The following is a 12,729-nucleotide window of genomic DNA, read 5'->3' as shown; positions in this document are numbered from 1 at the left end:
AGGACTTTATTCTGTCTAAACATCCATAGAAACACACCCTTACTGCCTTTTAAAAACATTTCAGGTGTAGTTGAGGGTGGGATTGATCTGGATTATGATTCTAGTGTAGGAGCATTGGGAGACTTTAACTGGGAAGTGTAGAACATAAATCAGGTGGTGGCCAAATTGTCCCCCACTATGCCACCGCAGGCTGGATGATGTCAGTGGGTCTAGCCGCACGTGTAACACTCCCCACAACCCACCTATTTTGCCTTTCCCTGTGCTGAAGGCTAAGAGAGGCATGGAGAATAGGATATAGCCAGCACTACGAGGAGTGGATCAGATTGGAGATAAAACAGGAGGGAGAGGGGCTTAGAGTCTAAGCCCCGCTCCCTGGAGACACAGAAGGAGGCTCCGTGAGCCAGATGTGGAACCTCCACGGGCTGGATTAGGCCCATGGACCAGAGGTTATGCATCCCTGCGTTTTGCTGCGGTTGTGATCTAGGTGGGTGCAGACGACACACTGCTATTTGGACTGGGATAAACGTCTCTTCAGAGGGAATGGGAGACAGCAATGCGTAGGGCCCCCAATGCAGAGTAGGATCACAGCAGGGGCCAAAGGGTGACGGCTCCCTATCCCCACACCAGGGATCCAATCCGTATCAGGCCTCATTTTCCCCAATTTACCTTTAATAAATAATTACCACAATAGTTAATCACATAGTCTGGGTCTAGGATGGATGCTAGGCCAGAGTTGGCCCTGTGGAACTCCCTGACACCTATGAAAGCTTCCAGATCAGGCTTGTTCCCTGGCCTCTGCTTTAAGAGGATGCTGTGGCTGCCGCTGCTGCTGCTACTGTTATTGGATCTTCTGTGACAAGTCTGCCTGAACCACCATTGCCAGGAGCGGTGTCATGACTCTGACATCATACTGATCACCGTTATGACAAAGCCACCGCATGAATTAGCTCTTAAAACAGGGCGAAAGATATCTGCTTGTGTAGTGAGGCAGTTTCAGACAAGTTACACGGATGAGTCAAGCTATCTGCATTGGTTGCAAGGCCTTTTACTCATCCGTCCTTGACAATCTCGCTGTTGTTAACAGATGCTTTTTATATATATTCTTTTAAAGGTCAGAAATGGTAGTGATGCCAGCTCTCCACTGATTGACAAGTTCTGTGGAAACACCTTACCCAATCCAGTATTTCCTAAAAACCACGTTCTATATCTACATTTCAAAAGTGATGTCCTAATTTCTCATGAAGGATATGAAATTACCTGGACGTCATCACCAACCGGTACCAACAATAGTTTCAATTCTAATCAAGCAATCAACCAATCAATTTCCATATATCACCTGCCACTTGAACTTACAAGGTGGGCAGCTTTCAAATTATTAAAAGAGGAGCAAATCAATAACCAATCGACAATCAATGTACAACTTAAATTAAAAAAATACAACCATGAAAACTTAAGAATGACACCCTCAGAGCAGAAGATTAAACATCTATTACTAATCAATGTAAAATAACATTTGAATCACTGCGGAAATAATAAAACCTTGAATAATTCTGGAAGGTGAGGACTGAACTACTCTAGTAGATTTTGCTACTGCCAGGGAATGGGCACTACAACTCAGAAAGCCCTGCTCCTGGTCCCCTGGAACCACACCTCCATCAGAGAGCAGACTTAGAACAAAGCTCCTCTGATGATGTCTGCAGAAGGATGGCAAGGGAGAAGGTTTCTCTTAAGTCAGGGGTGAGCAATCTGTAGTAGCCCTTCACTCAATTTCAGGAGCCCTCTGCAAGCAATCACTTCAGACCTCTGGCGAGAGCATTTTGTTATTCTTCCAGCAGCCCACTGGATGGTGAGAAAGTGGGAGAGAAAGAGTATGGTGTAGTGGCTAGAGTGTTGGACTGGGAGTTGGGAGGTCCGGGTTCTAGACCTCACCTGGCCATGGAAGCTCACTGGGTGACTTGGGCCAGTCACAGACTCTCAGCCCAACCTACCCCACAGGGTTGTTGTGGGGATAGAAATGGAGAGGAGGAGGATTATGTACGCCGTCTTGGGTTCCTTGGAGGATAAAAGGCGGGATATAAATGCAATCAATCAATCGAAGAGAAGGGAGTGTCAGAGAGAGGGGGTGACCAAAACGAGATGGAAGGGAGTGCCCTCCCAATGTTTGCTTTTGACTCCACCCACCACTGGCTTTGGCCCCATCCACCATTGGTCTGCACCCTCCCCACAATAGGTTACCCCCACAAGGAATATGGCCCTCAACAGAAAAAATGTCTCTTACCCCATGCCTGAAGTGAACTGGGCCAGAACAGATTAGGTTAAAATTTAGAACCAGCACTTTATAATTGTGCTTACTCTGAAACAAAATAGGAACCAATGCAGCTATTTCAGCACCTGCATTATGTGCTCCCTCTTTGGCTAATTCCTGAGATTAAATATTGGCAATGTTTTGAAGTTTCCAGGTCATTGTCAAAGGCAGCCCTTTGTCCGGTCCAGTCTGGCAGTTCCATGCGTTATAATTTATAGGGTGACCATATGAAATGGAGGACAGGGCTCCTATAACTTTAACAGTTCTATAGAAAAGGGAATTTCAGCAGGTGTCATTTGTATGCATGCAGCACCTGGTGAAATTTCCTCTTCATCGCAACAGTTGAAGCTGCAGGAGCCCTGCCCTCTTTTGTAACTGGCCACTCTAGAGCTTTAACTGTTGTGATGAAGAGGTAATTTCATCAGGTGCTGCATGTATACAAATGACACCTGCTGAAATTCTCTTTTCTATAGAAGCCCCGTCCTCCTTTTCATATGGTCACCCTACCAAAGGGATCTTTGAGTTTAGAGGCTGAAATAAAGCCAGAATTTTTGAAATTGTATTGAACGGCTTAATCTCTGGGGAAATGGAAGTCTGATAAGAAAGAATAGCTTTGTATACTAGCATGCTGACAAAACACACATCTCTCTCCATTGAAATTCAAAACTGCCTTCGCTACAAGAGAGCACTGAGATCCTAGTGATATAGGGCGGGATACAAATGTTTCAAATAAATAAATAAATGAAAATAAATACTGTAGCTCTTCTGCCATCCTGCTTGCCATGGAGCTTAATTAACATGTCTGAGAATTAAGCCACGCTACTTTAGCTATGCAACGTGTCTTTATCCATCTTGTTCTGCCTGCAATCATCTCTAATGGCTTTTAGGGACCAATTTTCCCCCTTCTCTTCATTTAGTCTTGCCATCTTTTGACTTCAAAAACTCTGGCACTCTCTGGGCAGAAGGCATCTGAACATATGCAAAGTGCCTTTCACTTATATCCCCATTGATGCTTCACTGGCTCAGCTAAAGGCAGATCAGAGCAGGTGGACAAGGATTTGTGTCCCTCAGTCTTGCAAGCCAGTGACATTGCTATATTCTGTGTGGAGCCCAGATAACATGTGTGAAGAGACTATACAGTGGGGAAAGGGAATCCCTTATTCTCTTTTTCATCCATGCATATTAGGTACTCAGGTGTATATAAATTAATATAAACAAGGGGAGATTGAACACTAACAGGCGTTTTCCATTTCTAGGCTGTGGTGGTACCTTATATGGGGAGACTGGTTCATTAGCCAGCCCAGAATATCCAGGTTCTTATCCGAATCGGACAGACTGTGAGTGGACAGTCGAAGCCCCCAAAGGAAGGGTTGTTACAGTTAACTTTGCTTTCATAAGCATTGATGATCCAGGGGACTGTACCAGCAACTACCTGAAACTCTATAATGGACCAGACACTAGCTATACACCAATTGGACCATACTGTGGATTGGTAGGTTTTAATCTTCTTAGTAGACCTTGTTTCTCAGTGTGCAATATTGCAGTGCAGTGCAAATATTGAAAAGGCCAGAACAAGGTGGTGAGCTCTAAGAAGGCATTTAAATGTACTTTGGGATGGGATGATCTCCTCTTGCTAGTGATATTGCTTGAATAGCAGTTGGTAGCTCTTGTTCCTTTGGCCCAGACTATTCTTTCCCCTTCCTTTTGCAATCCCAGGGCAGTACAACCTTCCAGTGACATGAGTTCCCTTGGCTGGTGGCAGAAGCCAGGGTGTGCTTCCCTCTGCTTTCCAGCCGTAGAGCAACTCACACTTGCTTTTGGTTGCATGCAGACTATCTTGTGAAAGATCAGGTTTGAATTTGGGGAACACCAGAGCTTAGTGATAGAGCCTATTTTCAGTGCCTCTGACCATGTGCAGAGTACCTATGTCTGGAATGAGAGAGGACACCTTCCAGGGTTATCAGTTTGACTGACATCCAGTTGGGCCTGAGAGCCCGCACTTTTCGTTTTACCGGTTTTGGGGACAAATCGTTCCTTGATCAGACCCAGGAAAAAGTCATGAAATACACAGCAAACTGCAAACTCACGCATAATATATTAGTTGTCAATAATTAGGATGAGTGTGTTGGAATGTGCCTCTCCCTCACACTCATGCCATTTTCATGTTTAAGTAACCTGGCAAAACGCTGCCCTCACTACACAAAAGACTATACTCATTTAAGTAATGCAGATTAATGAACTGAAACACAGGAAGAGGCAATGCTAGGAAATTGAGCTCAAAATATCTTTAATCTAGAGGTGGGGAGGATTGACTGCACAGCCCAGGCTAAGATGAGGCCTAATGAGCCATTGATTATTTAAGCATGTGGAGAGGAAATCACATGAGCAAGGGGATGACTCAGGCTGCCTTGCCCCTTTTTGGACTGCAGCCTGACAGTGTCCCTCCACACAGTCAGCTCCACTAGACTGGTGATATGGTCTCATTGGTTCTGTCTTCTCTCTGACCCACAAGATACCAAATAGGCATCCAATAGGTAGCTGGGATGCTAGCTGCAAAGAATGGGCTGGGATGAAACAGGTCCACTACATGGGAGGGATTTATAAAGAGAGAGGAAGTCACTTTCTCCTGCCTGATTGATAACTTGCATTTGAGCTGAAGATTGGGTTGGAGAATCAGAACAAATAAAGTGATACAGTTGTCTTTAATTGCATTCCACACTCAGCTTTTCAGCTATAATAATAAAGACGTCCAGGCTTGAGTCTCTGTTGCTACTTGTTATACACATGACCAATGTATAGTCATTCCAACTGAGAGACTGGGGTGACATCTAGTGGGGTTGTGGTAAAATTGTTCCCCCTCCTTTCTTTTTTTAAAGCTCCTTTTTTGTGTCCCAAATACACTCCTTACACCTGGATTCTAGCTCTTACCCCTTTCATGATGGATAAAACTATTATCGGCTTCCACACTTAGAACGACTCGCCTTTGGCTTGGTTATAAATGCCCTGATAAAATCTGACTGATGCAGTGTTGGGCTGCTTTTCAAGTCTGTTCGGAAGCCACAGTTCGTAGGAAACTCAGCAGCTGGGTTGCCAACTGGTACAGATAATAGGGAATGCATCTTTCCAGTTTTAAATGCCAGTTTGTTTCTGGACACAATTCAAAGCACCCTAAACGGCTTGGGACCCATGTACTTGAAAGATCACCAGCAGCTCCCATATGAGCCCTTCATCAGGGACCCTGCTCAGAATATCTCCACCTTCAGTTAATACACAGGGCCATCATCAGAAAGCTACCAGTAGTGCTTGACACAATCCAAGATGGCACATCCAATTGAAGTTGGATAGGATCCACACAAATTGGACCACTTTTAAGTCCCATTGATTTCAACAATAGGGAATTATTAAGCATGGCCTAGCTTACATCAAGCACTACTGGGCAGAGTGCAATCCTATTGCTCCTGGGCTTTCTGATGGTGAGGCTGTATCGATCTGCCACAGTGTGCCCAGAATATGGCTTGGCATTGAAGAGGATGGAACAGCCCCACCCATCTTGCAAAACAAACTCTGTCCCATTCTCAAGACCTCTATGGAGGCTGTGATTCAGTAACAGTGATCCACATGGATAGAATTTTTTCAGATCTGCTTTAATGTGGGTGCAACAGCGTGCCACATGAAGATGGAGAGAGCTGCTGCATCTTTTTGCATCTGGCATCTCCTGAAGTGGTTGTGGTCACAGCACCCATTTCGATAACAGATTAGCATGGGATAATTCTGAATGAAAACCATCACAGGACTGATTATCTATTTGGTGCAGGGACGACAGAGGCACCTTGTTGCCTCTCTTAGCATCTGTGAAATACCGAACCATGGACCATAGTCAGAAGCTGCCTTATATCAAGAACCAATAATTTTGCCCATCTAGTCCAGAACTGACTACACAGAGTGGCTGTTATCCTAGTGTCTTTTCCAGCCCTCATCCTGGTGTCTTTCCCAGAGCTTGAACCTGAGCCATTTGCATGCAAAGCACGTGAGAGCCAGTGTGGTGTAGTGGTTAAAATGTTGGATTGGGAGTCGGGAGATCCGGGTTCTAGTCCCCACTTGGCCATGGAAACCCACTGGGTGACTCTCAGCCCAACCCACCTCACAGGTTTGTTGTTGTGAGGATAAAATGAGAAGAAGGAGGATTATGTACGCCGCCTTGGGCTTCATCTACACCAAGCAGGATATTCCACTATGAAAGTGGTATGAAAGTGGTATATGGTATGTCTCAATGGGCCCCAGCAGTTGTCAGTGCACTTCAAAACCACTATAAAGCAGTAGTGTGGCTCCTGCCTTTTATATACTGCTTTCATACCACTTTCATAGTGCAATATCCTGCTTGGTGTAGATGAGGCCTTGGGTTCCTTGGAGGAAAAAAGGTAGGATATAAATGCAATAATAAAATAAAATAAATGTGCTGTGTCACTAAGTGATGGCCCTTTCCTAAATGAGTGGGACAGGTGACTGGGAACAACAGAGGGCAGAAGGAGTACCAGGTCAGAGTCCACGTTTCTCATTTGCTTCTCCACCTCTCATCCCAGCTGAATGCTGATATGCATGGCATGGAACATGTGTCCTTCTAGATGTTGGACTACAATCCCATTGTCCCTGGCTAGTGGCCATGCTGGTGTGAGCTGATGGGAGTTGGGAATCCAATGCCATCTGGAAGGCCAGTTTCCCCACCCTGGGAGGGGCTGTGAAAAGTTTCTGCTCTTAAGCAATGATCCTTCTGTGAAGAGCATAAGTGCAGCAATGGGCCTGCTGCTTGCTACTGCTGGTATGCTCATAGTTCTTTGGGTTGGGGTCATGGTGATTTAGGGCACAATCCTGTGCATGTTTATACATGGCTGGGGCATACTGGACTTTTTCCAGTATAAACATACATAGGATTGTGCCCTTGATTATGTAACATTCTCATAGAAAGAAATAGTTATCTGTAAACTGTTTTGGTATTCTTTTTAAACAAATCTCCTTTTCTTTTCAGGACACAAACATTGCTCCATTTACAGCTACGTCACATCAAGTGTTCATAAAATTCCATTCAGAATATGCAATGCGACCATCAGGATTTAGGCTAACCTGGAACTCCTAAAATACTTCTCTGCTGGGCTGGGCTGGGCTGGCATGTTATCTAGCACTTTTTGTTACTGAACATACATCAAAGGATGTGAATGTTCATGGTGACAATAAAATGATTTTGAGGGCAATGTAGTTGTATGTATTAGGAATTATTTCAAAGAAACCTGAGCTCTTCCTTTTTGTTTATAAGAATATTTGCTAGAGCGCACACATCACTTTGCAACTTCACAAGATGACTGCTCCTAAGCAAACTGTTCTCCACTCTTTCATTTAGACAAAGGGTGCTGCTGAACTTCTTATAAGTACTTCTTAAGAGAATCCGCCAATCAAAACCTCTTTTGCTTGAAGTCAAGCATCCACATTGGTGGTTTCCCTGGTTTTGTACATTTCCCTCCCATTCTAAAAGGTGGAAATGCCTCTCCTAAGGTTTAGTAACTATCAATGGGCCTATTCAGACAACATGCTAAGCCATGGTTAGGCCACAAATCCTTTTTGCAGCAAATGGTTAGAGTGTGTTTAAACCATGGTTATGTAGCCACGATGGTTAGGAATGGTTCACACAACACTCTAAGCCATAATGTTTAGCTCAAAATGCTTAACCACCATGGCTTTGCATGTCGTCTGAACAGGGTCAGTAAGAGCTTTAAGCTAAAATAAGCTGGCATGTTTGGACCAGACCCTTTTGCCTTCAGCCCCATTCACCATTGGAATGTGGCCTTCAAAAGCTCCGAAATGGAATTCAACCCTTGGACTGAAAGAGGTTCAATGCCTTGCCCTATGTCAACAGTGATCAACGTCTTTGGGCTGGTGGACCAAACCCTTCCTCATCAAGCAGCTTGTGTGATGGAATATATGCTACTCCACCATGATGCTACCAAAAACAGATTGAGAGAAGCTGGCAAGTCTTGCTCTCTTCAGAAAAAGGACAAGGCCCGCCCCCCAGAGGGTCCTCCTCCATCACAGAGGACTTTCCTTATTCTCTTACTTGTTGTTCCCAAATTGAGCAGGGGGTAGAACTAGATAATAACAATAATAATAATAATAATAATAATAATAATAATAATAATAATAATTTATTTTATTTGTTACCCACCTCTCCCTCTGGATTGAGGCAGGGTACAACACAAATGCAATCACCATAAAATATGGTGACCTCCCAGGTCCTTTCCAACTCTAAAATTCTATGATTCCAAATAAACAGCACAGCCTAAAAAAAAAAAAACCCTGTGTCTTTTAAATTATTTTAATTTCTGCACTGTGCTATTGTCTTGTTTTTATTGATACTGTCATTTTAGTATCTCCACTACTCAACTTTATTGGCTGGATCCAAAGAACTACTTTAGACACACCCAAACAGATCCCAAAATCTAGTGGGATTTTCTTAATACTTCTTTCTTCTTTGAACAGCAAACTCCCCTGCGATATCAAAAATGGCTCTTAAGTGTTTCCTTAGTTTCAAAAGGATTTTGCCATATGGAGGAAAAGAAGCAAATGAGTTACAGTTGCTCTAGCATTCTTTGGATCTTGGAAAAAAATTGTAAATTGCCTTGAGTGGGTTTTAACACTGAGGGGATTAATACCTTTTATAAACAGCTAAATAGAATGAAAGTGGTGGATGTGCCTCTGAAATGCGGCTTTTGACCAAGACTATGCTGAGCAAAATCACTTAGGTAGCTGTGTTGCCCATTCCAGAAGCAAGGCGCAACAGTCATTGATACCTTTTCCAACTAGGTCAGGACTTTCTGGAAGGACTCTGCAATGGGAACTGAGACAAATTCTCAATTTGTGGAAAAGTAGGTGTTACAGTGGGGAGCCAGCAATGTCTCACGTGCCACTAGTTGACCATCACTTGTTGACCATAGTGATTCAGTCTTCCACTGCTCTGCAGTTACTGTGTCCTCCCATGTTTGGTTACCCTGGACCAGGTGGATTACATCAAAGAATTCATGTGGGCGATTAGTTTCTGTTAGCCTCCTACCATCTCCTCAACTAATTTAACATTTCTTATGAGGCTCTCGGCATGATAGAACCATGGTTGTAAGAAGCCATTTGGGAGCTGACTAATTTCCTCTTGCTTCAGTGATATCTGTATTGATGGATTGCTGGAAGTGAAAAGTGTTCCATTTATTTCACCAGTATCCTACACTTCTTCACAGCACACTTCCCTTGATGATGCTCTTATTGCACCACCAAAGAGAAAAAAAACGAGGGAGGCACAGTAGGCCAGGTTTCTGAACCTTCAGTGTCAAAAAATATGGATGCTCACTCTTACTCTTCACTGCCAATCTACAGAAATAAGTTTCTGTAGAAAGAAAATAGGGTATTACAATAGGTGTGAGGCAAGGCATTAAAGTCCGACCAATCTAGTTACAACAATATAGCATCTAGTGCTTGGCAAAGGCTGCATTCTTCTAATCAGGGGTAGGAAACGTGTGGTGCTCCAGATTTTGCTCACAACTCCCATCAGCCCTAGTCAGCATAGCTAATGGTGAGAGATAATGGGAGTTGTGGGCCAAAACATCTAGAGGGCTACAGGTTGCCCAGCCCTGTGCCAAATCAACTAAAATTTGCTTGCAGACCTATTTTGAAGTACACTCTTCTTGACATATTGTTGTGAACTGCCCAGAGAGCTTTGACAATATAAAAATGTAATAAATAAATAAATAAATAAATAAATGCATTACAAAAGATTGTTTGGGAGACGGGGTGAATGGTATTTAATCAGAGTATTTATAGAACTCAAATGTGAAACTGCTGATCTTTTAAGAAAGAGCAAATCATGATTCAAATTAGCTTCCTATTTATTTATTTATTACACTTCTATACCATGCATTAGCCAAAGTTCTCTGGGCAGTTTATAAGACAAAGTTTAAAACCATTAAGTATCATGACATAGTAAAAAATAAGTCCTATGCTGGCTGGGGAATGCTGTGGTTTTATATTATAAAACCAAAGTAGTAACTAAGATAAAAGCCAGCAGCAATGCCAAGATCTAAAAATGCAGGCTCCAGAAGTAATTTAGCAGTCTCACAATAAGAGGGCAAGTTAGAGTAGGAATAAATGGCACAATGGAGGGAAATAAGAAGTGAGCCCCCTCCCAAGGATCTGTATTGGGACTGGTGCTAATTAGGCTGCTGTCATACACACATATCAGTAAATCCCACTGAACTCAATACATCTTACTCCTGAGTAGACACATATAGGATTTCACTGTTACTTTATTCATAAATTATCTGGAGTCAGAAGAAAGCAGTGAGGTTGGTCAGATTTGCAGATAAAACCAAATAACACAGAATGGAAAAATCCAAAGCAGACTTATCTCTCCCAACTAGTTGATTAATGAGAATCAGCATAAGTGGAAAATGATGTGCATTGCAGCAAAATAAAGAAATAATTCTAACTTCACATGGAGACCACTGGGAGTCTGAGCTCGCAGTGATAAGCCAGGAAAGAGGTCTTGGCTCCATGATTAAAATAAATAATAAAATCACCACCTATAAAGTGATATTAAGTTCAAAGGCCAGCAAGGACAGGTAGATCAAATGCCATGAGCACAAGCAGCTTGTAAATCTATACAGTCGTGGGGAAAATGGAGAGCATGCATCCCCTAAGGTGCAATCCATGGCATATTTAGAAATAAAAAAGTCCTACAAATCCCAGCATTCCCCAACCAGCATAGGACTGTTTCTGTCTAAGCATCATGCATAGGATGGCGCATATTCATAGCTCCGCCTTCATATTTCAAACCCCCTTTTTAAATGCGCCATTGATCTGTGTGTATTGTTGACCCTTTCTAGTGCACAGTTATACAGATCAATGGAGCATAAGATTCAGCGAGGATGAAATATTATCATGAGTTTGAATTCTTTGCCATTTGGAATCCTGAAACCGTCCCCATTCACCAAGCTCTGTCCCTTGTCGAGATCCTATTCCCCGCTGTCCCACCGGTTGGCCTCCAGAGGTGCTGCCTGGGGAATACTGCGACTTGTAATCCAACACATCTGGAGAGCACCAGGTTGGGGAAGACCACAAGCCAGTGGAGGCTGGTGGCTCCGAATTCGGTGGGGCTATGGATCCATTCTAGGTTTCAGTCAGAACCAGCCAGAACTCTCAAGGAATTCTCCAAGGTGCTGGACCCAATCGGAGGGAATAGGGTCAGAACCTTGGAGAGGTCCTTCGGAGTTCTGGCTGAAACCCAGAAGCCCCACCGAAATTGGAGCCACCAGCCTGCACTGCTGTACTTCCAGGACAAGTTTGCAGCCACTTCCTTCCCCGGAGCCGCCGGGGCTGCTACACTGTACCTTCCTCCGTTCCGCAAACCGATTGGCTCGCTTGGGAGACCTCCCAACCAATCGCAGCCGGGCAAAGGTGGAGATTCCGCTCGGATTGGGTGGCCGCCGGCTGCACATTCCGAGCTGCGGGCGGAGCCGCTGCTCCCCAAAGCGATTCGCCTTACTTGGAGCGGAGAGCGCCGGGCTTCCCCTTGGAACCCCCTCCCACCCGGGCGCCTGGTCCCGCAGCGCCTGCGCACTCGGGGAGAAGACAATTCGCTTGGGGAGCCCACCACCGGGAGGCGGCCGCTTGGCAGGGCGTGTGCGCAGACGTCGGGAGCTCGCCAGTCTGACCAGCTGAACCAGTGACCCTCCGGTCCCTTCAGTCGCTCTTGACGGTGAGTGCTGCGTCGTCCTTTGAGCAGGTGCTTCGGGGCGGGGGGCGTCTCGTCTACCCCCACCCCTCCCCATTTTCTCTTAGGAGAAGGTGGCCACTGCTGAGAGTGGGAAGTGACAGCCCCTCCCAGGAAATAATTGCCCCATCTCTCTCCAGGGTAGTGCTGCTCTTTTAAAAAAAACCCAACCCCAAACTTATGCCTTTTAGTAACAGGCATCTAGTCAACAGGTGAAGCTTTCCACATCATGAGGGTGGGCTTCACCTGTTGGCTTCTGCCTGTGCTGCAGCTGCATCAAGTGCAGAGGCTCTGTCCACACTTCCAAAAAGTGCAAAGCATCTTGTGACACCTTAAAAACTACCACAGTTATTCTGGCATAAAACATTGGTGGGCATCAGATGTGTCAGTGTGGACAGTGGCCACAAAAGCTTTTGCCAGAATAAAATGGTTAGTCTTTAAGGTCTCGTAAGACTCTTTGTTGTTTTTGCTGCGGCAGATTAATTCAGCTATTCCTCTGGAAATGGTTTTTTAAATAGTGGTACTTTGTGGTGCTTTATCTAAAACCCTCCCTCCTTCCTTCCTTCCAGGGTTAAGGGGAAATTGTGCTCAGGAGAAGGAAGTTTTAACCATCATCCCACGT

At 44.4% G+C, this 12,729-nt stretch overlaps 2 protein-coding genes across 2 annotated transcripts in view; both read left to right on the top strand.

The window, feature by feature from the left end:
• CUBN (cubilin) overlaps window positions 1-7,438 on the top strand; it is a 222,405-nt gene extending 214,967 nt beyond the window's left edge. Inside the window, exons 65-67 of the mRNA XM_063147614.1 lie at window positions 1,112-1,277; window positions 3,562-3,797; window positions 7,329-7,438. Coding sequence (XP_063003684.1) covers window positions 1,112-1,277; window positions 3,562-3,797; window positions 7,329-7,436 — 510 coding nt within the window. The 3' untranslated portion in view covers window positions 7,437-7,438. The remainder of the gene's footprint in view (window positions 1-1,111; window positions 1,278-3,561; window positions 3,798-7,328) is intronic.
• A 4,514-nt stretch (window positions 7,439-11,952) lies between these two features.
• RSU1 (Ras suppressor protein 1) overlaps window positions 11,953-12,729 on the top strand; it is a 91,771-nt gene continuing 90,994 nt past the window's right edge. The window contains exon 1 of the mRNA XM_063147610.1: window positions 11,953-12,092. The gene's annotated coding sequence lies outside the window, so the exon portion shown is untranslated. The remainder of the gene's footprint in view (window positions 12,093-12,729) is intronic.

The sequence above is a fragment of the Elgaria multicarinata genome, chromosome 1 (assembly GCF_023053635.1).
Source record: "Elgaria multicarinata webbii isolate HBS135686 ecotype San Diego chromosome 1, rElgMul1.1.pri, whole genome shotgun sequence".
In the NCBI taxonomy this organism is placed as follows: domain Eukaryota; kingdom Metazoa; phylum Chordata; class Lepidosauria; order Squamata; family Anguidae; genus Elgaria; species Elgaria multicarinata.
This window is presented reverse-complemented; position numbering and strand designations above follow the sequence as displayed.